Below are 25,266 nucleotides of genomic sequence, written 5' to 3'. Positions count from 1 at the left end.
AACGACTTTGGGAATGGCTATTTCAGGTCCCTGTAGGCAGGAGTGGCTATGGGATTGTTTCTCCCCCTATTTTCCAGGTGCCTATGTATATTCGTCAATAGTGCTTTTGGCTGAAAATAATGGAAAACATATTACAGAGACTGCAATAAGGATTTAATTTTCTTGCTCAACAAGAGGTGTAGAGGTGGATAATTGCTGCTGGTACTAATTCAGTGGTTCTGTGCAGTCAGGGCTAATGTCTCTGAGGTTCTTTTGATCATTCCTTCATGATTACAATATGGCTGCTGAAGCACCAACCATCAAATTCTTATTCACTCAGGGAGGCTACTGTGAGTTTAGGAAGAGTCTGGCCTTCCATCAGAACTTGAGTCCTGGCTTCACCATGTCCTCACGTCTTTGCTTGAGTTAAGGTTACACTAACCTTACTGAGCTCCAGCTTCTACATTTGTGTGATTGAGCTAACAACCTTCCAGGGTTGTATGAGAGTCAAAACCAAAGGAAACAAAAGGAGGGTTTGGTAGTGCATAGTGGTTAAGACGCAGGGATCAAACTGACTGGGTCTCTTTAAAATGGGGATACTAGCAGGTACTGTGCAGGGCTTTTTAAATTCTAGAGTAACATGCATACGGACAGTTGCACAAAACCCGATCGCACCTCATGTAACTCCGTTAGGCCTCACACGTGGAACACACCCATTTTATCAGGGGTTTCTCTTTTCTTTTCTTTTTTTGAGAATTAAAATAACGCACGTAAAGTGCTCAGAACAGAGCTTGGCACATTGGAAAGCTGGAGAAAGATTAAGTACAATGCAAATGTGAGGCCTCCTCACCTGTCTGCCTAAGTGTGGGGCCTGTCTGTCCTTTGCTGCCCACCACCTGTCAACCCCTCTGGGTTTCAGAACCCACGAAAAGGAGGGAAAGGAGGGACCTGCCTGAATCAGACGAAAGGCTTTTCTGCGGCCTTGCAAAGCAGTGGTCTGTCCTTCCGGCTGCAAGGCCCTGCCACTGGTGAGGAGCCCAGGGCAGAGCAGCCCGCTGTCAGGGACGCCTGCATGGAAATGTGCTCGTGGCCAGGACCGGCCCACGGCTGGGGGAGGTAGCACGCGACCTGCCTCCTCCCTGCAGGTGAATGAGGCTCTGCAGACACAGGCAGCCTCACCAGCATCTCAGGAACCCGCGACTCAGGCCGGAGGGTCAGCACGGCAGGCGGGGCTTGCTGAGCGCCCCCATCGCCCTCCTAGGAGCCCAGAGGCGAGAGGGCTGCCTCCGTGGCCTCGACCTGAGCGGCTAAAGCGAAGGGAACGGAGTAGAACTGTCACGCTCCTCGGGTCTATGAATAAACCTAGCCTGTAAATATTTATGTGACTCAGTGCTGTGACACTGTCATCATCTCTCGTTTTCCCCCTCTGAAGGGCAGCTCCTGGACAGGCCGCTCCAGGGGCAGAGCAGAGAGGCGCGTGCGCGGAGACCGGGAGGGCGGGAGCCCTGGGGGCTCGGTGTTCCTCTTGCAGAGAGGGAAGGATACGGTACCTCCGTGCAGACATGTCCCCGTCGCCTGCTAAGCACAGGCATATGGAGATTTACAGATGAGTCAGCCGCAGATGGAGCCCTTGTGACGCCCCAGTGTGGTGGGGAGACGTGTGCGCACATACAGCAGGCACGCGCCAGAGGGCTGTGGATGGACGTGGCAGAGGCTGACTTCTACGGTGGAAGTGGTGGTGGTGGCGGTGGCGGTGGCGGTGGCGGTGGCGGCAGGGGCCAGGAGAGTGTGCTCTGACATCACGGAGGATTTCCAGGGGTGAAAGGGCATTTCTGGCAGAGATCTTAGCCTGTGGGAGGCTCGGGGATGTTCTAGGGTGGCAAAAATAGAGGCTAGAATCTATTTATTCAACAAATACCTGTGTGCCCGTTATGTGTCACTGCTGGATGCTAGAAGCTCTAACGTCAAGGCGAGGGGCAGGAGTGGCACTGGGCAGAAAGATAGGGCTTGCTCATTTTAGGAGGACTTTGAAAAGCAAGCTGAGAAAGGAAGTATCTTTGAACAAGCTGGGAGGGATGGGGCAAAGATCCACCGGGGTGGGGGTGGGGGATGCCTAAAAGGCATGTCCCTTTCCTCCAAAGGTCCTCAGCCTGATGCCCTGAAGAAAAGCCCCTCAGTGAGGGAAGGAAGGGGAAATAGCACAGAGCTCATTTCAGGAGGAGCCATTGCAGTTCTGTGGACACCCAAGGTGGGAAACAGCAAAGGCACTTGGGGCTGCGGTGTCTCCCAGACGAGGCAGAGGGAGCCTGCCATCAATCATGACTCTGGGTTCCAGGGACTCTGGGGGACCCGGTCCTGCCACAGGAAGATAAAGTGCCTCACGGCTAAGGTTGGCAGAAGGAGCTGGACAAGTCCTTCTGGTGAACCCTAACAGGATCTGAACACAGTCACACGCTGCATAATGACGTCATGGTCAACAACAGACCACACATGTGACGGTAGGCCCATAAGATTGGTACCACACAGCCTAGGTATGTAGTAGGCTGTACCATATGGGTTTGTGTGAGTGCACCCTGTAATGTTTGCACAACGACGCAACAGCCTCACGACGCACTTCTCAAAATATATCCCCGTCATTAAGTGACGCATGACTGTATACATAGAGATAAAGAAAATCACCACCACCCAGGACTCTTCTGAAAGCTGTGCGAGCACCTGAAGTCTTCTGTTGGCTGGGTGGTGGTGGGGTGCTGGCTATTAATGCACAGAGAGGTGGAGTGATCGCCTGTGGCCTCACCACCGCAGGGCTGTTTGCAGCGTAATTCATACATTTTCCACAAGAATATGTGAGAATACACTGATACCACAGGAGGCATATTTGCTGATGCTTTTGGGGAATGTCGGGGAAATATAATTACAATGAACATAATAATATCATATAATTAAAAACAATATCTTCTCCCAAGCCAGAGATCCTCTCCACAGAGGCAGTGAAGAAAGCAAACACTCCTGTTACTGAACAAGCATTAGACCAGAACGTGACGTGCATCACAGGCCGTCCACCAGCAGATGGCAGAGACAGAAAGGACTCTCCCCTTACCCAGCCACGCAGACACAGCCCGCTACGGCCATGTCCCAGGATGGTCCGTCACTAGCCCCCAAGTAAGAGACTCGACACCCGTGCGTCACACAGAGTTCCTCCTAACTTTGCCTTGGTAACTGGGAGGGCCACTTGTGTTGGCTTGATCCGGAGAAACAAACTTCTCAGATCTCTAGGACAGAAGGTAGTTTTGCAAATTGGAGCAAGATGCCCACAGAAGTTAGGCCCTGACCCTCCCACAGCAAGTGGGAGACAGAGGCGCTCGCTCCTTGGATGTCGGAGTTAAAAAAAAATGGCTCCCAGGTCCTGGAGGAAACATTCCTGAATTGAGAGAATGGCAAGAGGCTTATTTGGCCATTATAAAGATTTATACACAGTAAAGAAGAACAGAGGAAGAAATTCTGAATGACAAAGCGGGGGTGTGTCTTTTCTCTCATTTTCAACATGGAGAGTTAAGCTTTATTTTTAATTTGTATCTGTCCTTACAGTTTCCTCCCTGTGTTCTATAAAATAATGACAACACAATCTTCTAATTATTTCCATTGTGGTTTCAACCTTTCTCTGGGCAACTTGCAGGCACCTAAATGTCCAGCATGTCTAGAGTAAATGTAAATAAAGCAGTTTCCAGAATGACAATTTAATGTAATATGAACTTAAAAATTCAGTATAGTATTTGCTTTGGGGGAATAATCTCTCCATAACAGGCATTCATCTTTGTTTATCCATCCATACTGGGACCAGAAAGAACCTGAACCCCAATGTTAACCTAGTGACATTAGACCAGCCTTTTGCAGTTTCTATTTGTCTGTCTATTAATTAGATGTTTTTCTTTTCTACATCATCTTTCCAATCAGTTAACATTTTTTGTGCCAAATTTAGAGCTTGAGCACCTGGTGCATATTAATTACTTTTACTTTATTATCAAAGATCACTGGTGAAGATGGTCCCACGTGTCCTCTGCTAATAATCAAACTAGTGGACTTAAGTCCAGAGCACGTCCATACTGAGAGCCCGGTTTAGAGCTGATGAGAACTACGTGGTTGTGGGAACCATCACTGGGAGTGCAGAAAGAAAGAGCAGTGTCACAAAAAACATTGTTTTCTACTAAACGTGATTTTCGAATTAAATGGAATAACCATGGCTGCGAGCAGGACAACCAGGCAGCCTTTGAGAATTGTAACACATTTTCTAGAATACTTCTTTTCAGTTGAGGTCAACACCAGTTGGTTACTCTGGAAAAGTTAAGTTTTAGGCCCTTTGCGGAAGCCCACCCAGTCCTCCTGTAATGCCGGCTTCACACGGGAAGCAAGACTCCAGCTGAGCTCTTTCACTTTGAGAGGCTTACAGCAGAAAGGGTCCCTCCCGACTCGGTGACAGCTGTCTCTCTTCTGGAACACCTTTAGGTAGATGAAGTCTCCCGGTTGATGGGGTGTCCGACTTCCTCTGGCAGGTCCTTCCAGATCTTTACGACTTTAAGTCTCAGGGTTTCTGGGGAAGACAAGTCCTCTTAAGTATTGAACATAATTATGAGAGGATTCTGTTAAATTGGACACAGAACATGGCCTCAGACCCAAATTTATAGCCCTGACAAACTAAGTTCAAAAGGATACATTCCATCCTTGCTTACAGGGGCCATTCTGTGTTTTCTTTTTTTTTCCCCTGGATGAAGATTAGCCCTGAGCTAACATCTGTGCTCATCTTCCTCTACTTTATATGTGGGACGCCTACCACAGCATGGCTTGACAGGCAGTGCATAGGTCCGTGCCCTGGATCCACCAGGCAAACCCCAGGGCTGCTGAAGGGGAGCATGCAAACTTAACCACTGCACCACTGGGCCAGGGCCCATTCTAATTTTTAATAAGGCTAACGGTAGTGCTCTAGGCCAATTTTAACCAGGTAGATGATGAATCTTATTCAAGGAGGTTTTGTTTGTTTTGCTTTAGAGTTTGATTCACTGGGTCTCCCTGTCCAGAGGACTGGGGCTTCCAGGAACCTGCAAACATCTGCATAATTCCCAGACAACAGTAGGAATAGAGTGACTTCCTCTGATTGAACATAGGAAGAGAGGCTGGACCACCGCCTGGGCATCGGCCTGTGAAGAGGGAAAGACTCCAGGTCATCCAGATGTCACACACACCGTAAGCACACAAATGTCTTACCTTCCACAGGCACTAACTCTGTGAAATCCAGCTGCCCCCAGGTGCCTGGTGAAGCAGGCAGGGAGAAGTTTCTGTGCTCACCTTGGGAGAGGCCTCTAAAGAACTCTGTTGACAAACAGCACATCTCTTTGTAATGTGTTTTGAATAATTCTACCTTTTTGAATCTTTAAAACCCCTCTTTTATTCTGTGATTCTTTTGATGACACACCACCAACGGAGCAGATAGGGACTGTGGTATGGGAATTAGATTGGTCGGTAATTCCCATAGTCCAGCCAAATTTCTTTTAATCCCTTTTATAATCCTTTTGTCCACTTTCTTCTGCAAGGCACGGTTTTGAAGATGAACAAACATTTCTTGTTGTATTAGAAGTGGAGCTTTTAAGTTTGGACTCTGCCATGTTTTAAGGGCAGCGTTTGCAGCTCTGTCAGCAAAATGAACTACTGACATCTGAGCAAGCAGTTGTAAAGCCCCTAACAAACCAGCTATCAATTGGACAGGAGATTTTAAAATTCTCACTCATGTCAAAAGTACTCTGATTTTTAAAAATTTTGATCTGTTGCATGACAGACGCCAAATACATATCTACTATCAGTATATATATTCACTTTAAGTCCAGAACCAAGAATTGTAGTGCTAATAACTATGAACTCAGCTGCTTGTGCCAATGTAATTCCACACAGACAACAGGCCTCCGAAACTTCATGAGAAGTCACTACAGCACTAGAAGCCTTAAGGTGGCCATTTGTACTCTGGGTACCTACCCACCAGCAGACATGATCAAACCCGCATTTTGAACTGGGCCGTCTGACAAATCAGGGTGAGGCCTGGTACCTTCTTCTATCACTATTGTACAATTGTGATCATCTCTTTGATCAGAATCTTGTAAGAGGGTCACGGGTTTAGGAGACCGCACCTCCGAAGCACAATATTGGGACTGAACAATGCTGGCTCATGGTCAGTTTGATGGTGCACTGACAAATGCTGGGTTTTATGCACCTGTAAGATCACTGTCGTAGCATATGGGACATGCAAATAAGTCAGGTGACCCAAGGTAAGAGCTTGGGCCCTTTCAAAGAATGGTGGCTGCTGCCACTGCCACTGCTCAGAGGCATCCAGGCATTCACAGTACTAGAGCATCTAGAAGAACTGAGAAACAGGCGATTGGTCTGTGGTCTAGTCCCAATCTTTGAGTTAATACTCCACCAGCAGCATCATTATTGTCATGACTAAACAAGTAGAAAGGTTTTTCAAAATCCAGAATCCCCAAAGCTGGGGGAGAGGATATAGCCAGTTTCAGTTGTTCAGAAGCCTCTTCAGATTCTAAGGACCAGACCAGAGGGTCTGGAGAGCTATCATGCAATTGCTCTGTCAGAGGCTGTGCATGCTTGGCAAAATCTGGGATCCGCTGTCTACAGTACCCTACTAGTCCTCAAAATTGTCTAAGTCGTTTTTTTGTAGTAGGCTGTTTCATATGCAAATTTGGCTGCCTCCCAGATTGTAATACTTTATGGCCTTCAGCTGACAATAGATGCCATAAGTATTTACTCCAGCTTGGCAATGTTGCAATTTGTCTAATGAGGCCTTAGGACCCTGTGAAACAAGGACCTGCAGTAAAGCCAAGTATCAGTCTTGCATTGTTCTTTAGTTTCTGAGGCTACCAGCAAATCATCGACATGTTGTATGGTCACAGATCCCTCTGGTGGGACAAATTTTTCCTATAAATGACTAGAGAAGATAGGAGGGGAGTCTTGAAACCGTTGAGCGATTTTTTGCCACAAATATTGGGCTTCTTCATAAGTAAAAGCAAACAAAACAAAAATTTAGACTTGTCCACTAGAGGAACAGAAAAAAACAAGCAGAACATGGATCCATCAGAGAAATACTCTGCAGATGATGGTATCAAAGTCAGAATAGCTGCAGGGTTAGAGACTACAAGGTCAATGGGACAATAAATTTGTTTATTTCTCTAAGATCTTCTACAAATCTATATTCATATAGTGGCTGGCCAGCTTTATCAAATTTACCTTCCTTTCTTACTAGAAGTTTGGAAGTATTACAAGGGTGAATGTCCCTTTTTAATTATCCTTAATTTTTTTTTTTTTACTAAGGAAGATTCTGCCCTGAACTAACATCTGTTGTCAATCTTCCTCTTTTTGCTTGAGGAAGATTCACCCTGAGCTGATCTTCCTCTATTTTGTATGTGGGTTGTTGCCACAGCAGGGCTACCAAGGAGTGGTGTAGGTTGGTGCCCAGGAACCAAACCTGGGCTGCCGAACTTAACTGCTAGGCTACTGGGTGGCCCCACCCCTAATTTTCTAATTCTTTTATAACCAGCTTTATTTCTTCTAATTAAGCTCTCAACAGTGGATACTGTTTACGCGTGGCCATGGCTTATCTTTCTTGTCACCTATTTTTACTGGTTCTAGATCTCGTGTTAAATCAATCCCGTTAACCCCTAGGCTTCAGAGCAATGCACCGATTTGGTCGTTCGGGGGCTTTTCCAGCGTGGCAGGAGACTGCTGCTTTCTGCCATCCCCTTTTCTTCCAGAAGGCACACGATAACCAGTTCAGGTGCCTTTTTTTCAGGGCGCTCCATGAATACTCCATCCAGAGGACAGAATGTTGTGGGCTTCAGTCTTCAGAGGTCTCTCCTCAGGAGGTTTTCAGGAAATCAGAAAAGAGCGAGAACACATGCTCGTCAGTAAGCGCACCATGTGTGTGGGCTCCAGAGGAGAGGGACAAGAGGGCTGGCTGGAAACTAACAACTTGTACAATTGTTGTCAGGCAGAAAGCGGGAAGTTTCCGAGGAAACTGCAGAGAAAGCACCAATACCTACCAGAAAAGGCAAGGAGAGATTAAGCTGAGTGAAAGGTATGGACATGGATGGTTCACCCTCCCCTCTGTGAGGGTCCCTCAACCTGCTCCTGCGAGCTCCAGGCTGGGGGTTTGGTCCTGCCAGGCCTTCCTGATACGCCCCTCTCTGCGATCTCCACATGCTGCAGCCTCCCTCTACTGTCCTTCTTCCATTCCCTGGCGATTTACAATAATGACATAGCTTTCTCCTCTTCCTTTGCTACCTTCATAGGTTAGCCAGCATAGGGATTATTCCCTTTAGTAAAGAGTTCTAACTACACAGCCAACACAGCAGTCTTTAATCTCTTTTTGTCTTTCTCTAGATTATCCCAAAACTGAGCAGCTGCTGCTAGGCTCTGAGCAAGTCTGTCCTTGCCATCCTGCCACCTTTCCTTAACTCGGTCGAGACAAAGGGAGTTAACAATAGTGTGCAATTTTGATCTGTCCCGGGTCCATGCCAGCGAAAGTTGAGAAAGCCTCAACAAACTGCTGATGGAAACCAGTGGAGGACTCACCTATCTTCTGCATGCACTGCTGCAACTTCTCCCAGGGCACATTTATCAGAGAGGCTTCAAGTCCTGTCCTTAGCAACCCCTCTTGGGGGTCTCTAATGCACCTAATCCTTCCATGGTTGGATGGAGTGCTGAAGAGTCGACTTCTCTTGGCCGCAGCACCCCATCTCCGGGTCCACGATGAGCATGCTCCATCAAATAAGCGAAATCTGCTGGCTGCAGAATTCCCTGCAGCATCTAGCACAACATCCCCACGTGTGGCTGTAAACTGAAAACACGCCGCAGAGCATTTTTGCAAACTTCTGTGGATCTTCCCAGGGCACTGGGAAAAAGCCTTTAGATTAATGTTATCAGCAGGAGAGGAGAACACATGAACTCTTAATATTTCCTTTGTGCCTGAGAGGCCTGGATAGCTTCTCAGCAGCATCAACTTTGCTGGAGATTGAGTAGGAAGGGCTGGTTTTCCTCACATGGAGATGGGAAAAGGGTAGGATTACATGGCACCTTGGTTTCTTTTCCCATATTGATATTTATCAGCCTAATTCCTTTCTTGTATATCTTTTCCCAAGTAACTAGTGCAACTACTCTCCATCCTGTTGCCTTCGTATGGGGACACAGTCTCATCATCCCGTGATCTTGATCATTTATCTTTACCGTTTCTGCCTTTCCAGCGAAGTGGTGTGTGCATGGAAGGGGACTCTTGGAGGTGGAATCTGGTCTAGGACCTGAAGTGGACTCGGGGCTGGGCCAGCAGGCACACAATTCTACATCTTCAAACAGGGCAGGCAACACATTATCAGCTAAAAAAGTTATGTCCTTCTCAGGGAAACCCAGCAAGGAAAGGAACCACCATGTAAAAGATCATCGTTTACCCCTTCCCAGGAGTCAGTCTGAGGCAGGGAGGGTAAAGTGAGGCAGGAGGAGCAGAGGGAGTGGCACAGTACAGAAAGGTGGGCGTTTCCGTGAAAGAGGTCACCTTTAATTCTTGCATTTCTGAGTCGTGAGACTGGCAAGAGGCTTATTTACCATTATGAAGATTTGAAAGAAATGCTGAAAGAAATGGGAGAGAAAAAAGTCTTTTGCCTTATTTTCAACAGGAAGAGTTAAGCCTCTTATTTTAATTTGTGTTTGTCCTTACAGTAGGCAGGCAAATATTCCATCTGTTTTCTTCTCCCTCTGAATCAGTCAGTCAGGATCAGATTCTCAGATCTGAAAGGGATCTGAAGGGATGATTCCTTCTAGGCCCCTGCCTTCTGGCAGCTAAGTGAAGCATTTAGGACCAACGGTTGTCTGATGACCTCTGCTGATCTCCCAGGATGGAGATGTCACCCATCTCTGATGGAGGTACCTCTCAGTGTTCCAGCAACCTGACAGGGTCAGAGTTTTCTTTTGTCTATTTGAAGTCCTTCCCACTATAAATTAACAGATAAATATCATAAGATAATTAATTTATCATGAGACCTAGAAGATTCTTTACTGTCTTAACAGAGTCAAGATGTGCACACATTGTTTTCCTTGAAGATAACTCTCAGCTGTGTCATTTAGCACCTCTTTGGTCAGTGGAAGTGAACCAGACACATGATTCAGTACTTTTACAACGCCACTTAAATCTTACATCCTTTATAAAACCCATTTAACATTCTAATCTGCCCTTTTAACAATCTTTTCATTGTAATATATGCAGTAATTAATTTAACCTTTCTGAATGTTTTCGTTTCTTTAAAAAAATGCTTATTCACAGGATTACTATATTACATATAAATTATCTTCAAGTGTCCATCTTCTCCGCCTGAAGCTCCAGGAAGGAGTCATGACCTGTGCTATTTGGCATCTCCCATAATGCCTGGCAGTAAGAACTGGGCCTAGCGGTGCTGGGGAAGGAGTATTCCACTGAGATGGGATTCGGCTCAATCCAGGAAAAGACTGCCCAACAATTAGAACCATTGAGCCAGGGACGTCTCAGGAACCAGCAAACTCTCTTAAATTCTAGAAGTATTAAGTAGAAGCTATAAGACTGCCCACGATGGTGCTATATGAGGAATTACTACATTGAGTAGGGTATTTGCTTCACTGGTTGCTTTGGAGAGTTAGGCACTGGTCTTTTGACTGAGAGGAAAAAGAAATGGATTAGTCATTGAAATGTACTGAGACTGAGGGCATGAGGGCTGGATTTCTGACCAAATGGCTCTACTTCCACATCCCTCCGCCAAGAGGAGAGGAGAACTAATGTCAAGGTTCCCTGGAAAGTCTCATAATGGAGAAACAAGAATGCACAGTTAAATGGCTTCGCTAACATCCAAAGAGAGGTGAGAAAAGCGAAAAAGAGACATTGCTCTTCCATCATAAAGATCTGTTACAATGCAGTTAGACAACCAGAGGGTGGGTAGATGCTGGCAGGTGAGGGCACTTCCTGGGGAGTGAAACGCTGGGAAAACATCTTTGGCCCCCACTTGTGGCTCTTTGGATGTGACTGTTCTCCCTGATTACCAGTCTTTTCTGCAGCCACAATCCCCCTCTCTTCTCCACTCTTATTGCCCGTAGAGGCAGTAAGACTGAAGACCCAGCAGAGGTGATGCAGGTTTTCAGCCCGTAGTCACTTAAATCCTACTCTGAACCTTCTCTAGGGGGAGGATGCACGTGGCATGTGGTAGGAAAAGAGACATTTCAGAAATTTCACTACAGGCATTTCAAAAGCTAGCTTTTCATGGCAGCTGTGACGGTGGCCTTGGCAGGTCAGCACACAGGCAGATGTCATGTTCAAAGAGCACAAGGAATAAAGCCATTTTATGGACCCACTGAAACTCCCAGAACAGCTAATCTAACCTTTCAACCTTCCATCCTTTTGTTGGTGTTGTTCGCAATTTTTATACCACATACTTCATTAGTTTTCACAATGGAAAGAAACTGAAGAGGAGTGAGTACAATTTTAATATGCATATGCTAATACTGCCCTGTATTCATGGGGTGCTTTTTAATTTCCAAGAGTGCTAGAGGCCTTTCCAGAGAAGATATGTGACTCAAACTGTACTGCAGGGGCCGGCCCCATGGCCCAGTGGTTGAGTTTGAGAGCTCTGCGTCAGCAGCCCGGGGTTTCGCTGGTTCAAGTCCTGGGCGTGGACATGGCACGGCTCATCAGGCCGTGCTGGGGTGGCATCCCACATGCCACAGCCAGAAGGACCCACAACTAAAAAGAAAACATACACAACTATATACCGGGGGGCTTTGGGGAGAAAAAGGAAAAATAAAATCTTATAAAAAAAAAACTGTACTACAAAGCTTTGCAATTCAATAACCTAGGAACACCACACCCTAATCCTGAGAAGAGAAGCCTGCCTTTCCCAGGGGATCCACAGAGCTCATGAGAAGTCTCTCCTGAGACTGGTCAAAGAGAAATGGGAAGTGGGAGGGAGGAGTCTTTCTTATAGTATAAACAGAACACTGACCAGTTTGGTCTTTAAACATGAACAATATTGAAAAAATATAAAGTGCTTATTAACTAGGCTGGCTTTTAACAGTGGTTTATTTGGCAAAAAAGTAATTTTGTTGCATCTTTCAAAATTTAACCCCTCAAAATTAGGCAGAGTTCAAACATTAGCCATAAAATATATATGAACACTGATAAGAAACTCAGTCACTCCAGGAAAACATGAGTCGGGTTCTAAGTCTCCACGTAAGTGCTATGAGCTTGAGAAGCTTCAGACTCAGACAGGAAGTTTCAACAGCTCAGGATGAAAAAGCCAGAAAGGAAAGAAGGGGAAAAAAGTCAGCCTTGCAGAATATCCTCTGCTCTTCCACACTCAACAGGCTACCTTAAGCACACACCTTTTAGAGTATTCAGTGAAAATAATCTCAACCACAATCCTCTCAGGCATCTCTGTTCAAGGGGTAAGCATTGTAGAGATCTTCACGTTCTAATCCAACAGCAAAACGTCTGAAATGTCTTACTGCTTACTGAGCTTTCACAGAAAAGTGTGTCCTCTGGTGCTCTGAAAATGCACATACCAAGTTGCTACGCAACTCAACAAAAAGCAGCTTTTGGTCCTGAGGTGTGCTCTCCAAAATGGCCCCTCAGGTTCCCGTGCTGGAGACACCATGACGGACAGAGGACACGATCGTTGCAGAAAGACTTTCACCCATGGGAACGCAAGCTCAGGCGAGACTGGATTTTTCATGGTTTTCTCTTCTTCCTGTCACTGCGGTACGGGGAGCACCTAGAACAGCGGTCAGCAAGCCAAGCACAGCTGGGAGGTTTTTTTTGTATGGCTATGAGCAATGAATGGTTTCTGCATTTTTAAACGCTTCAAAAATAATTTTACAAAATATTGTGACACATGACAAAATGAAATGACAAATTTCAGTGTCCATTCACACCGTTTCATTGGAACCCAGCCACACTCATTTGTTTACACTTTGTTTAGGGCTGCTTTCACACGCTACAATGCAGAGTTAACTGGTTGTGACAGACCGTACGGCCCACAAAGTCTAAAATATTCACTCTCTGGCCCTTTACAGAGAGTCTGCTGGGGCCGGCCCGGTGGCGCAGCAGTTAAGTGCACATGTTCCGCTTCGGTGGCCCAGGGTTCGCCAGTTTGGATCCCGGGTGTGGACATGGCACCACTTGGCAAGCCATGCTGTGGCAGGCGTCCCACATATAAAGTAGAGGAAGATGGGCACGGATGTCAGCTCAGGGCCAGGCTTCCTCAGCAAAAAAGAGGAGGACTGGCAGTAGTTAGCTCAGGGCTAATCTTCCTAAAAAAAAAGGAAAAAAGAAAAAAACGTCTGCTGACCCATAGCCTAGAAGAGACTACCTCATAGTAGGCACTCAAATTTTTGTTGAAACAATAGAACCACCATATGTAAGTGACTATATGACCTTCTTTATCCCTTTAGAGCAATAGCCTATATACACTACAGACCACTAACTGAGGATACCAAACATGGGAGTGCACTGAGTTATTACTAGTCTGCTATTCCATGGAAGATCACTCACAAAAGTTTCTGGGATAAAACATTCTCGCAGGTGTATAAAACTAAAGGTGAATTGTTACATTTTGAGTGTTTGCTTTGGTTCTTTCTCTTAAAACTCCTGAAGATTATTTTCTTATGTGGTTCTTCCAAAAGACTCTTAAACCTCTGGTCACAGATGAGCACCGACAGTACGGTAAAAGCAGTGCATATAGAAAAATCCATAAAATCATCTTCAGAGAGATTGCAAACATTTTACACAGTAATTGGTTAACCAGGACTGTTACCAACTTTGGGAACTTTAACTTAGAACTCAGGAGAATACCTGCCCGGTTCCAACCCGAGATCTCCTTCAGAACTTGGCACCAGGGAATTTGCATCTAACGCTGATCAAGGACGAAGGATTCATGGAGAAGTGAGAACAAACGAAAACCAGAAACAAGTAGAAAGATTTCTTGATTCTCATATTGAGAAGCTGCAACGACCTCAGGTAAAAAGAAGAAACAAATAAGTGCAGGCACTCAGACACCTGAGTGACTGAACCACGAGGATGAGACTATGGACTTCGTTGTGTAATCTTACTTATTAGCAGAGATGAGACTATCACTCTCGCTAAGTAGAATTTTGAGATAAATATGGAGTATGGAGGTTTACTCTCTTTTGAAAACTATACAATTTCTTAGTGCCAAAGTTCAGACTGTAACTTAAATCTCCTGTAAACTCCATGTTTTCCTCTACGTTTTAAAAATACGACAGCTGGAACAGGTCATTGTGATTTTTTCTCTGTACTTCTCCAGGTTTCACTCATACTACTGTCTTGCACTTTGTTTTGTATACACTGGATTTATCCCCATACCTTCTTTTTGATAAACTTTTAATTTTAGAACAGCTTTTTTTTTTTGATTTACAGAGAAGTTGAAAAGAAAGCAAGAGTTCCTATATATCCTACACTCAGTTTCCTCTACTAACATCTTTAGTATGGTACGTTTGTTACAATAATGAATCAATACTGATACATTAATATCAACTAAAGTCCATACTTCATTCAGATGTCCTGAGTTTTCTGTAACGTCCTTTTCTGTTTCAGGATCCCGTCCAGGATACCACATTACATTTAGTCATGTCTCTTTAGGCTCCTCAGGGCTGTGGCAGTTCCTCACTTTCCTTGTTTTGATGACCTTGACAGTTGTGAGCACTGGTCAGGTATTCAGCAGGATGTCCTTCAAAAGGGATTTATCTGACATTTTTCTCATTTATGATGAGAAATGAGATCACCTTCCCAATTGCACCTTCCTAATTGTACTCTTGCCCTCATCTATCCATTCACCATAAATGAGATCATCCTATTCCATTTAACCCTTCCTTTTAACTGCTTTTATAACAAAATTCAAATTCTCAACCATGCCCTAGAAGTCTCCAAATATCTATTAGCTCCTCCAACTCTTTGAACTCATCCCATTCTCGTCTCTTCCTTGGGTACCAAGGTCCAGCCATGCTCACCTTTCTCGAGTGTAGCTCAGTCCCATAATCTTTTTGATGTCTAGTAGCTCAATCTTCTTAGAAGAACTTTACAAAGTTCTTTAATCTTTAATGTTTCTTATGCATGAGTTGTGTGCCTAAGAACAAAGGCAAGTCTAAGAAACCCCTACAAATATACTGAAATCAAGATTAGATTGAAACATAAAAACCCATATTCTTCTTGAGTTAGAAGTTTTTTTGGTGTTAAATTGTACATTATCTTTAAGCTTTACTTAATTATTGTTATTTTTCCAAGGAATAGTAAAATTAGTTTGATGTTGACATCCTGCAAAGATTAACTCAAATTTAAAAACTTGTTCCTCACTATTTACAAGAAAAAGTTATTTAAAATACAAATTTAAATAAAGCACTGCCTTCTTAAAATAATAAGTTATTAAAAATCCTGTCCCTTTGATAACCAAAGGTACTTTATTGCATCCTTCCAAACATGGAAATTAACATGACCCTAACAATGCTGACACCTTGAAATAAAACATAAAACAAGTCAGACCAAATTAAAAACCATAATAATCTGCTTCTATTTAGATTCATTCAGAGAGGCATTAACTCTCTGCTTCCTATTTTGATGATTTTCTAGACACATCTGCCTAAATGAAGTTCTTTAAGTGAAGAATCTACATTTGAATATTCTTTCTACATTTTTGCAAAAGGTCATAAATTAATCTTGAAAATGAAGGCCAACTAATATTCTGGTTGATGACATGGGTAACTTTTGAATGACAGTGACCTTTCCTCTCAGAATTGAGTCCAAAAGTTTATCAGGATCTTCAGTCTCAGAGGTTAGTAAGATATAATTATCTTAAAGCTCTGAAAACTGAAAAATTTCACATAAGTTTGAGGCAAGCTCATTTGGTGGTAAAAACTGACCTGAACTGATGCAAGACTATTTTTAGCCTTTATTAATCCCATATAATATGAACATTCATACATTTTACTGCAGAAATATTAATGTGTTTGATAATAGAGTATTTTTCCAGACTCTGTTGGAGAGTGTTGCATAATACATAGTATACTATGTACTCTATTACAAATCTACAACTGAAAAAGTTCTATATTCCAAAATGTATTTGGCCCAAGGGTTTCAGATAATGAAATGTGGACCTGTAGTAGGTTTCCATAATTTTGACCAGAAGGATACAGTGGGATATTCTGATTACCCTTATCATTTATATAGTTATTCATACCAAGTTTCTCCAAGTGTCTGTTTTTATAAAATATGTGTGGAGTATAAATCTGCTTATATCTTTTTTAAAAAGTGCCCAGACTTTTAAAATGGCTCAAACAGAAAGCTTCACATTACTTTGGCTTGACCTGCTACTCCAACTATTAACTTCTCTCCTTTTACAGATTGAAAACAACTTATAAAATTAATTAGGCAGTCTAAGAGATCATATGGCTTAGAAATTTGGGTAATAGGGCTTCAACTTCTTTTTCTCTAAGTCAGGGGCTTGCAAACCATGACCTGTGGGCCAAAGCCACCCTTTTGCCTGTTTCACAGCTATGCCCATGTTTGCATACTGCCTGTGGCTGCTTTCCTGCTACAGTGGCAGAGTTGAGTGCTTGTGGCAGAGACCACATGACCTGCAAAGACTAAAATATTTACTCTCTTAGGGCTGGCCCCATGGTCGAGTGGTTAAGTCTGTGCACTCCGCTTTGGTGGCCAAGGGTTTCACCAGTTTGGATCCTGGGTGCCGACATGACACTGCTCATCAGGCCATGTTGAGGCGGCGTCCCGCATGCCACAACTAGAAGGACCCACAACTAAAATATACAACTATATGCTGGGGGGTGGGTTGGGGAGAAAAAGCAGAAAAAAATTTTACTCTCTGGCCCTTTACGGAAAAAGCTTGCTGACCCCTGCTCTAACTCACTGTTCAGCCCAGGATGATACCAATAACTATGACCATCTGATAGCTATGATTTTATAAAATAAGTTGGTTTGTCTGTATTTAGGGCTTATGGTACATATAAATTACATTTCAAAGGCAAAGAAAGAGATAGCTGTCACAGACTGACATTCCCTTTCTGTCTGAACTGGTCTCAAGGTCAAAATTTTAGATCCTTGGCCAGATCCAGAGGGCCTGAGGAGTATGGCACTGGCTGATGATGTAAATCTAGTCAGAGAATGAAGTAAGGAATTCATAAGGCAAAGTTATCAATCTCCTCACCTACTGTAAACATTAAATTCACTGGAAGAAGTCCATACACTTTATATTTTGTTTATGTTGATATGCATAATTCCAAAGAGGTTGAGAAGTGTGAACCTTACAGATGATTCACTGATACATTAATTCTATAGCTCATGTGCGCTACTTCTTGAAAAAATTCTCTCTTGCCACATTTGACAAAACTTTTCCAGCTCAACCGTGGCTCAATAAACTTTTATTTTTTTTTGTTATTTTATTCAAAAGAATTTGTTTCCCTATCACAAAAATTAGATAACCACACCACCAACAGCAGCAAAGTCTGTGGAGTTACATTGATGGTGGAGAGTTCACTGGGTATTCCCAATGTCCCAAAGGTCACAGAGGAGAAAAAAAAGGAAAAGAAAAAATACTCAAAACAAATCCAAAACCCATGAGGACTTTGGGGAGAAACATCACACAACAGTCTCTGTCTTCTCTCATTGTCAACTGCAGATGTATTTCAGCGGGATCAAGTACAATTTAACTTGAGTAAACCCTTTATACCAACTCCAGCACCTAATGGGAGAAAAAAAGGAACAGTTCAATAAAATAGTTTTAAAATATAGAAAGAGTTTAATGAATCTTTAGTATACTATAAACGGAGAACCAAATAACTTTTCTCAACTGCTAAAATGCCAAAGAATTTGAAGGGATAAGACATTAATCCTTTCTTACTTCCAATTCAACAGCTGCACGAACTCTTTCAGATTAGTTATTTACAAGTTAACTAGGGAGCCTTCAAAGTAAACTATATAAAACAAATGGATAAATGAACTGGCTGATGCATAACATAGATATAACATTTTTGAGATATATGTTATCTTTCCATGTTCTTAAGAAAATTTTAAGTACTGCTGTTTAGGATTTTAATCTATTTATTTCTTCCATTGATAAACAGTTTATAGTGATCAAGGTTTACAGGATCTGAAATCTTGCCTTTTCCTATTGATTCATTCATTTTCTAGTCAATCATCCGGTGTCAAGATATTTTGTTAGTTATTAAAGTAGTATCTTGCCCCACAAGAAAGTTGTGATATTGCTAAAACTATAAATAAGAAGCAGCAATCATCAGTTATAAAAAGATTAGAAGAAATGGCTAAGAATGTACATAGAACAACGCAGACAATTATGAGACACTGTCAAAAAGGACTATGTTGCATGGAGACTGCAATTCTAGGTGGCAAGGAATTAAAGGAGGAACTTCTCCCCTCCTCCTCTGCTAAGGCATGACTTACACTTGTGTTTCCATAATGCTTTTTGTCTTTATATTTGGCAAACAGGCTACCAAAATAAGAGGTCAATGCTGTTGAGCAAAATCTTAAGATTTGTCACTGAGATTCTATAAGTGCATCTGTAGCTTTGAGCTTCCGCAGATATGTTAGCAATCCCAATCGCCACAAAGGCCAAACTTGTTGAAGAATAAGGTGCAGCTTTTTCAATATATGCCTTGCCATGAGAGTAAGAGAGAGAGAGAGACTTTAGAGACAGTAGAGAGCCACTTAAAACAGAGATTCTAAGATCTTCTACCATCTTGCCTGAGTCTTCTAGAACATAATGCTGATCACAGTTCAAAAGCCTGGCTCTCATTTAAGTTGCCCATGTCTCTCTAATCAGGCTTTCCAAATAGAGAAACTAGCTGCACACAAAGCAGTGCACCATGTATACTACTTTGACTGGCTAACAGTGCAGTTCTTCTGCTTTGAGCTTGCTTATTTCATCTCTGATGGACAATATGTTAGGCTTGGATTTGCTCCCTTGGGTGCTGGGTCATTCTCTACTCAGGATGAGTGGAAAGGAAGCCATGGCAAAATCAATGCTAAGTGGCAGGGGAAATAGATAAATATTAAAAAAAAAAAAACAAAAAAAAAACAAGTCCTGATATTCCTATATCAGCAGAGAATGTGTGGAAAGAACTGGTAGTCACAGAATAAGTCCTTATCAAACCCATGTACTAAACCTCCTCCAAAATGGTGTTTTGTTTAAAAAGTTCACTGCTTAGCTCTGGATTTATTTATCCAATGTATCATGCCCAAGTGATAAATATACAGTGGTACAAATTAAACAAAATTTCTACTCTCTTGGGAGCTCCTAACTAGAAAAAAACAATGTATGAATTTGTGACTGAGACTGTGTACCAAGAGACATGTAAGTTTGCAGATTACACAAATGGCATGATCACAAGATAAATCAATTTTCAATTGATCACCGAAATATCTTTTCTACCCTTGGCAACTGAGGAAAAACTTACTTGTCAGGGAAGAGAAGGAAGGGAAACATGTGGAAGAGGAGAGTAAAAGAAGAGTGAGAGATTTTTAAATCTGGTGAACGTCTAAGCATCTCCGGCTACGTCTTGGACCTTGTGCACTGAACGCCCTGTGGGGCAGCTGCACTGGCATAAGAGAAGCTAAATGGTGCTTGGCCCACAGTGAATGCTTAAGAGTCTTCCTCTGATTTTCATTCTGACCACCTATCAATCCATTCAGCATTCACATCACCTCTAACAAGTACTGTCATCTTCTCCAGAGCTGCAAGCTACCTATTCTTTTCCCTTCAATCAAAGCCATTTCCAAGCAGACAGAGACCCATGATCTGGAATGACCTCTAAGGCCCAGTATAACTCTATATTTCCATGTTATGGTTATAGTCTAAAAATGGATCTGAGTTTAAAATAGAGATGGATAAAATAGCTTACCTTAATTGTACCCTGACTGTTAGCAGCAATCAGCACATTGGACTCCTAGAAAAGAACAAGAACTTTTAAAGTACAGAGAAGGATTTCCTGGAGGGCAGTACAAGAGAATGATTTCCGCTTTGTTCTTCTTTCTTCACTTTAAGACAACAACAGAATCTAAAGTGGAGAACCAACTTCAGCATGTTTTCAACTGTGAATTTTAAACACAAAATTCTATATTTTGATGATTAAATTTTAACAAAAAAATAAAGTTGGAAGCAGAGTAGAAAACTTTTAAATGTAAAGAAAAATAAACAGATTCCCAAGAGAAGGAAAGTCAAGAGAAACAAAGACTGAAATAAAATATAAATAAGAATAACTTGAGAAAAATAAAGTGCACAATCCTTTCCACACAAACCTCCCCCTTCATTCACTTTCTCCCATAAAACACCAGTAATTGATGTAAATGCTGCCAACATCTTTGGCATAAATCTCTATGGATAGCTATTTGGTATTAAGAAAACAAAAAAATGTGAATATTCATCTGGGAGAAGGAAGGCTATCTTTCTTTTTAATTATTCTATCACTCAGTATTAGTAACCTCGATGATTACTTGAAATAGAATGCACATGGTAACGTATTTTTTATATCCTAAGCCTTAGGAAAAAAACGATTTCTCTGGAAAGTAGGAAGGGTGGGAAAAGGAACAGACATGACTGAGTTTCCCAGAGAGAATCTCATTAAGTAGGCAGAGTTAGGACATGCCTTCTGCAGGAAACAGAGTCCAATAGAGCTCTGATACATGGAAGTAGACAGAAGTCTTTTTGCTTTTCAGAGTAGGCAGCTAAAAGGAGGTAAACGGACTCAAAACTGCCACAGGGCCACATGGCTGATGGAAAGACTAAGTCCAAATAATAGCTATGAGAAACAGATGAAGTGGTCAAACCTCAACGAAGGACAGGACCTGCCCGAATATCCTACAGGCTTCATGGTAAAGTGATGAAGAAAACTCTTAATGAGTATGCTTGGAAAGCGACTTCAGTCAATCTGAGGTAAATGGCAGTTTCTTTGATATAAGAAATCTGTGCTCTGCAAACTTATAAATTTCTAGTTTTTAACTTTCCCTTTGATTCCCGTTAAGGGTACTTTTGAAAAACGTTCATCTTGTTTCTAGTGGTCTAAGAGGAAATAAATAACTTTTTCTACTATCCTCCCCAACTTTTCGGATCAGAATATTCCTTGGATGTAGTCAGTAGTGACAGCATCAATGGACATAGTTGTATCAAGAAGGAATAAAGACATGGTTTTCTGAGGGTGGGCATGGGAAATGCTGACGACGGTGTTCAGGTCACACGATCCTAAAATATGGCACCTTAGCATACTATTTTAAGCAGAAGGAATCTGAGAAAACGGCAGAAGCAGGAAGGGCTCTCTGACCTCCCACCCCTCTCACCATTTTCCCCTGAGTCAGGTTATAAAACCCTCCTGTGAGAGGTGCCCTCCCTATACGCAGAGTAAAGGAGCATCCTTATTGCCAGAGACAAAGGGATCCAAGAAGAATCCAAACAGGCCTTGCTAGGTCTCCCCTGGCTTACAACAATTACCTCATACTGCCTGCCCTGTCACATTTCTACATGACTGTCCACTCTTCATCAAACCTAGCGTAAAATACACAGGTCTGTTTCTTTGGGTCGTCATTTCCTTAAAGGCTCCCATGTCACATAAAACTTACATTAAATAAATTTGCATGCTTTTCTCCTGTTAATTTGTCTCTGTCAGTTTAATTTTCAGATCTAGCCAGGGAACCCAAGAGGGTTAGGAAATTTTTTCCTCCCCTACACTATTTTCCTAGCTGAGATTTTCCTTTAAATCAGCACACGTATTCTTGAAAATAGTAACATGGGTAATATAGTATTCTCTATTAGAATTAGTTTCAAAATTCACTTTGAGGAAATTATGGGCTACTTCTAGGACTGAATGTGCATAGAATTAATGATTCCACGGGGGGTGGAGGGTGGGGTGGGATGACGGGGCAGAAAGATAAATTTGAGACTTATCTACTCTTTGAGTGACCTGAGTTCAGAAAGTGGTTGGAGTGAGTTTTGGGTATCCTTAGGGTAATAAGTCACTTGGCTGGTCAAGAGGCAGAATTCCTATGCCTGCCTCAGAAAACAACAGAATGAGGCACTGTGTGGTGTAATACGGATTTCTTTCTAGCAAGAACTTTAAACAACCTCTGTGATATCACAACTGCCACCAGAGAACCCAGAAACGATTCTTCTGTGAACACTATCCAGAAATGAAGCTACAAATAGCACGGATCAATCTAGTTCCTGCTTGAGGAAAGACTGCAGACTCTAAGAAAGCTACTGCCACTATCATTAGATGCTGCAGTCACCAGAAACTGCTCCTTCTGCTATGAGAATACAACGTCAGGATGATGAAAAATTTATAGCCCAAACCTCTCTCTTTCTGCCATTTTGGTTCTAGTTACCTTTGCATACAAAGGAGGAAGGCAGAGAAACCTGGTGGAGATGAGGACTCAGACTAGGGTGGGGGGAATCCACTTCTGCCTGTTAGAGAGATCACATATTACATAATTCAAAATTCTAATTCTTGGTAGAAGGAAAGCTTGGAAAAGTGTGGTATACTACCATACAATAACAAAGATTAGGCTCAATATAAATAAGAGAACCTAATCTAGTTAAATCACTACATAAGAGGGGTTTGAAGCCTGTGCAGTTACTACACTAAATCCAAGAAGGAAGACATCTGATAACTATCTAATGTGAACAAACAATGTCATTTTGTGACCTCAGGACTACTGTGGCATTAATAGGTGATGCCATATTAGATGTTACTGGAAGGTTAACTCTAAAGACCTTTACCTGTGGAGACAGACAAATATCTCATTATTAATAAGCCAACACAGGAAGTGACTGCCCAGTTGGAATTGTCTTTTGGGACTAACATACAGGTGGACAGACTCTCCTAAGAATTCTTAGAAACACTCAAAAGCTATTCAAATTGACAAACAACGAAGTAAAAATAATAGCTTCACATCTCAGTATGCCCCTCCCTCCAAAGACCATGAACTTATTTATAAAAAAGAGATTTAGGATTAAACTGTCTTTCAGATAGTCAGATATTGGCTTAAGAGAAAATAATTTTTGCAGAAAAATAAAACCAGGTATTTTACTTCAGCATGGAAGAAAAGAAGTTACAGTATAAGATTATTACTGTAGGTTTTGAGTGATTCTTGTTTACATTTTGAATGACTGGTAATTCTTAGCTGTAACTGCAGTCTGCCAGAGCTCTAATGTAAATAAGTTCTGGTTCAATGGGGTGTTTTTGTAGGTTTGTTTGTTTTTTGGTGAGGAAGATTGGCCCTGAGCTAACATCTGTAGTCAATCTTCCTCTTTCTGCTTGAGGAAGAATGGTCCTCCGGTAAGATCTGTGCTAATCCTCCACTATTTTGTATGTGGGACAGGCAGTGTCAACAACAGTGTGGCAACAGCATGGCTTGATGAGTAGTGTGTACGTCTACTCATTATGGCATCCAAACCCGTGAATCCCAGGCCACCAAGTGGAATGTGCACACTTAACCACTATACCTCCGGACTGGCCTGTCAATGGGTTGTTTGTACTTGCCAAACAAAATAAAAATGCCAGGGGCCGGCCCAGTGGCGCAGCAGTTCAGTTCGCACATTCCACTTCGGTGGCCTGGGGTTCACTGGTTCGGATCCCCGGTGCGGACATGGTAGCGCTTGGCAACCATGCTGTGGCAGGCATCGCACATATAAAGTAGAGGACGATGGGCATGGATGTTAGCTCAGGGTCAGTTTTCCTCAGAAAAAAGAGGAGGACTGGCGGCAGATGTTAGCTCAGGGCTAATCTTCCTTAAGATAAATAAACAAAGGAATAAATAAAATAAAAACACCAGCCACTAAATCTCATTATTTTCTCCCTCTTTCTTGGAGACCGGCAGTTTTGCTGGAAAACTCTCTCAAGGTTTAGGTAATAATGTACCTGTTATTTTCTTCTTAATATAAAGAGATTAAGTAATGACAATGGAAAAACTAGCAGCAAGTCTTTTAAAGAAATAGAAGATACATACACAAACATACACCAACTTGCTTATAAAGCTAGTGATAATACTAACTTATATTGAAACAAAACGAGCACCCACTGGAACAGTTTTCTCTTTGCTAGCTTGCTTATAAAAGTGCCTATATAGCTAATACATTAAAATCCTGAGCAAGTTGAGAAATAACAATTATTCACTTAGTTTGCAATTGGGGTATTTATTCCTAGATATAGGTATAATTGATTTCAAATGTGAGTTAGTTTTACTATAGATATAAATATGTAAAAAAACAAACTTTCAGTTCTTGCCATGACAGAATAAATGGAATGGCTTGCTCTCTTACTATAAACGACTAGAAAACTGAACAAAATATATAAGATAATATTGGACAACGGGCAGTGCAGAACTGTGATCCCTAGGAGAAGAGAAACAAATGAGGTGAGTCCTATAATCACCCTGGCTTTCTGCTTGAAGGGAATTTCTGGACCCCACAGTAAGAAGGGGAATCCAAATAGAGCACAGGAATCTAAGCAGACCACAGCGGACTCACTAAGTTGCGGAGACAGAGATGGAAGTTCAGGGTATCTGTAGGGCAGCTGGAACCTGTAGGGCAAAGCACCATAGAGGAGAAAGCTACGTGAAGTAGAGCTCCAGGAATCTGCACAGAGGTCCTCTTGACTGTATGTCAGAATAATAAACTGCACATGCATAAGGTGAAACTACAGAAGGCCAGGAAAATGACAATGAACAGAGAAAGTACAACTATTGAGAATCTATAACATTAACCAACGCTGGAGTTCACACAGGGTTAGGAGTTGTCTGAATTTGACCAGCCAGAGTCAAGAGACCTCAATGAATACTCAGGGCATTTAGCAGAGTCCCCAGAAGGGCCATGCTTTACTAGTAGGGCTAAACTAGCCTAAAGTAAATGCTTCTGTAGACCATGGATGGGCAAACTGTAGTCTATGGACCAAATCCAGCCCACTGCTTGTATTTCGTATTTCAGTCTTACTGGAACACAGCCACAGTCACTTGTTTATATATTGTCTAAGGTTGCTCTTATACTACGGTAGGAGAGTTGAGGAGCTGCAACAGAGACATCATGGCCTACAAAGCCTCAAATATTTGCAATGTGGTCCTTTAAGAAAAAGCTTACTGCTACTTCAGAGTCACCCTGATAAAGTTTAAAAACAAGAGTCAAAAGAATCAAGTTT

General features: G+C 42.4%; 1 protein-coding gene across 12 annotated transcripts in view; it reads right to left on the bottom strand.

Moving 5' to 3' along the window:
- Positions 1-17,459: 17,459 nt before the first annotated feature.
- COP1 (COP1 E3 ubiquitin ligase) overlaps positions 17,460-25,266 on the bottom strand; it is a 237,358-nt gene continuing 229,551 nt past the window's right edge. For all 12 annotated transcript variants that reach the window (XM_070497937.1, XM_014845336.3, XM_070497944.1 and 9 more), the window contains 2 exons: positions 19,987-20,031; positions 17,460-17,810 (listed from right to left, as the gene is read on the bottom strand). Coding sequence is in view for 5 of the 12 variants with exons in the window: in XM_014845336.3 (XP_014700822.3) it covers positions 17,793-17,810; positions 19,987-20,031 (63 nt within the window). In the remaining 7 variants the exon portion in view is untranslated. The remainder of the gene's footprint in view (positions 17,811-19,986; positions 20,032-25,266) is intronic.

This window comes from Equus asinus, chromosome 25 (genome assembly GCF_041296235.1).
Source record: "Equus asinus isolate D_3611 breed Donkey chromosome 25, EquAss-T2T_v2, whole genome shotgun sequence".
NCBI lineage: Eukaryota > Metazoa > Chordata > Mammalia > Perissodactyla > Equidae > Equus > Equus asinus.
This window is presented reverse-complemented; position numbering and strand designations above follow the sequence as displayed.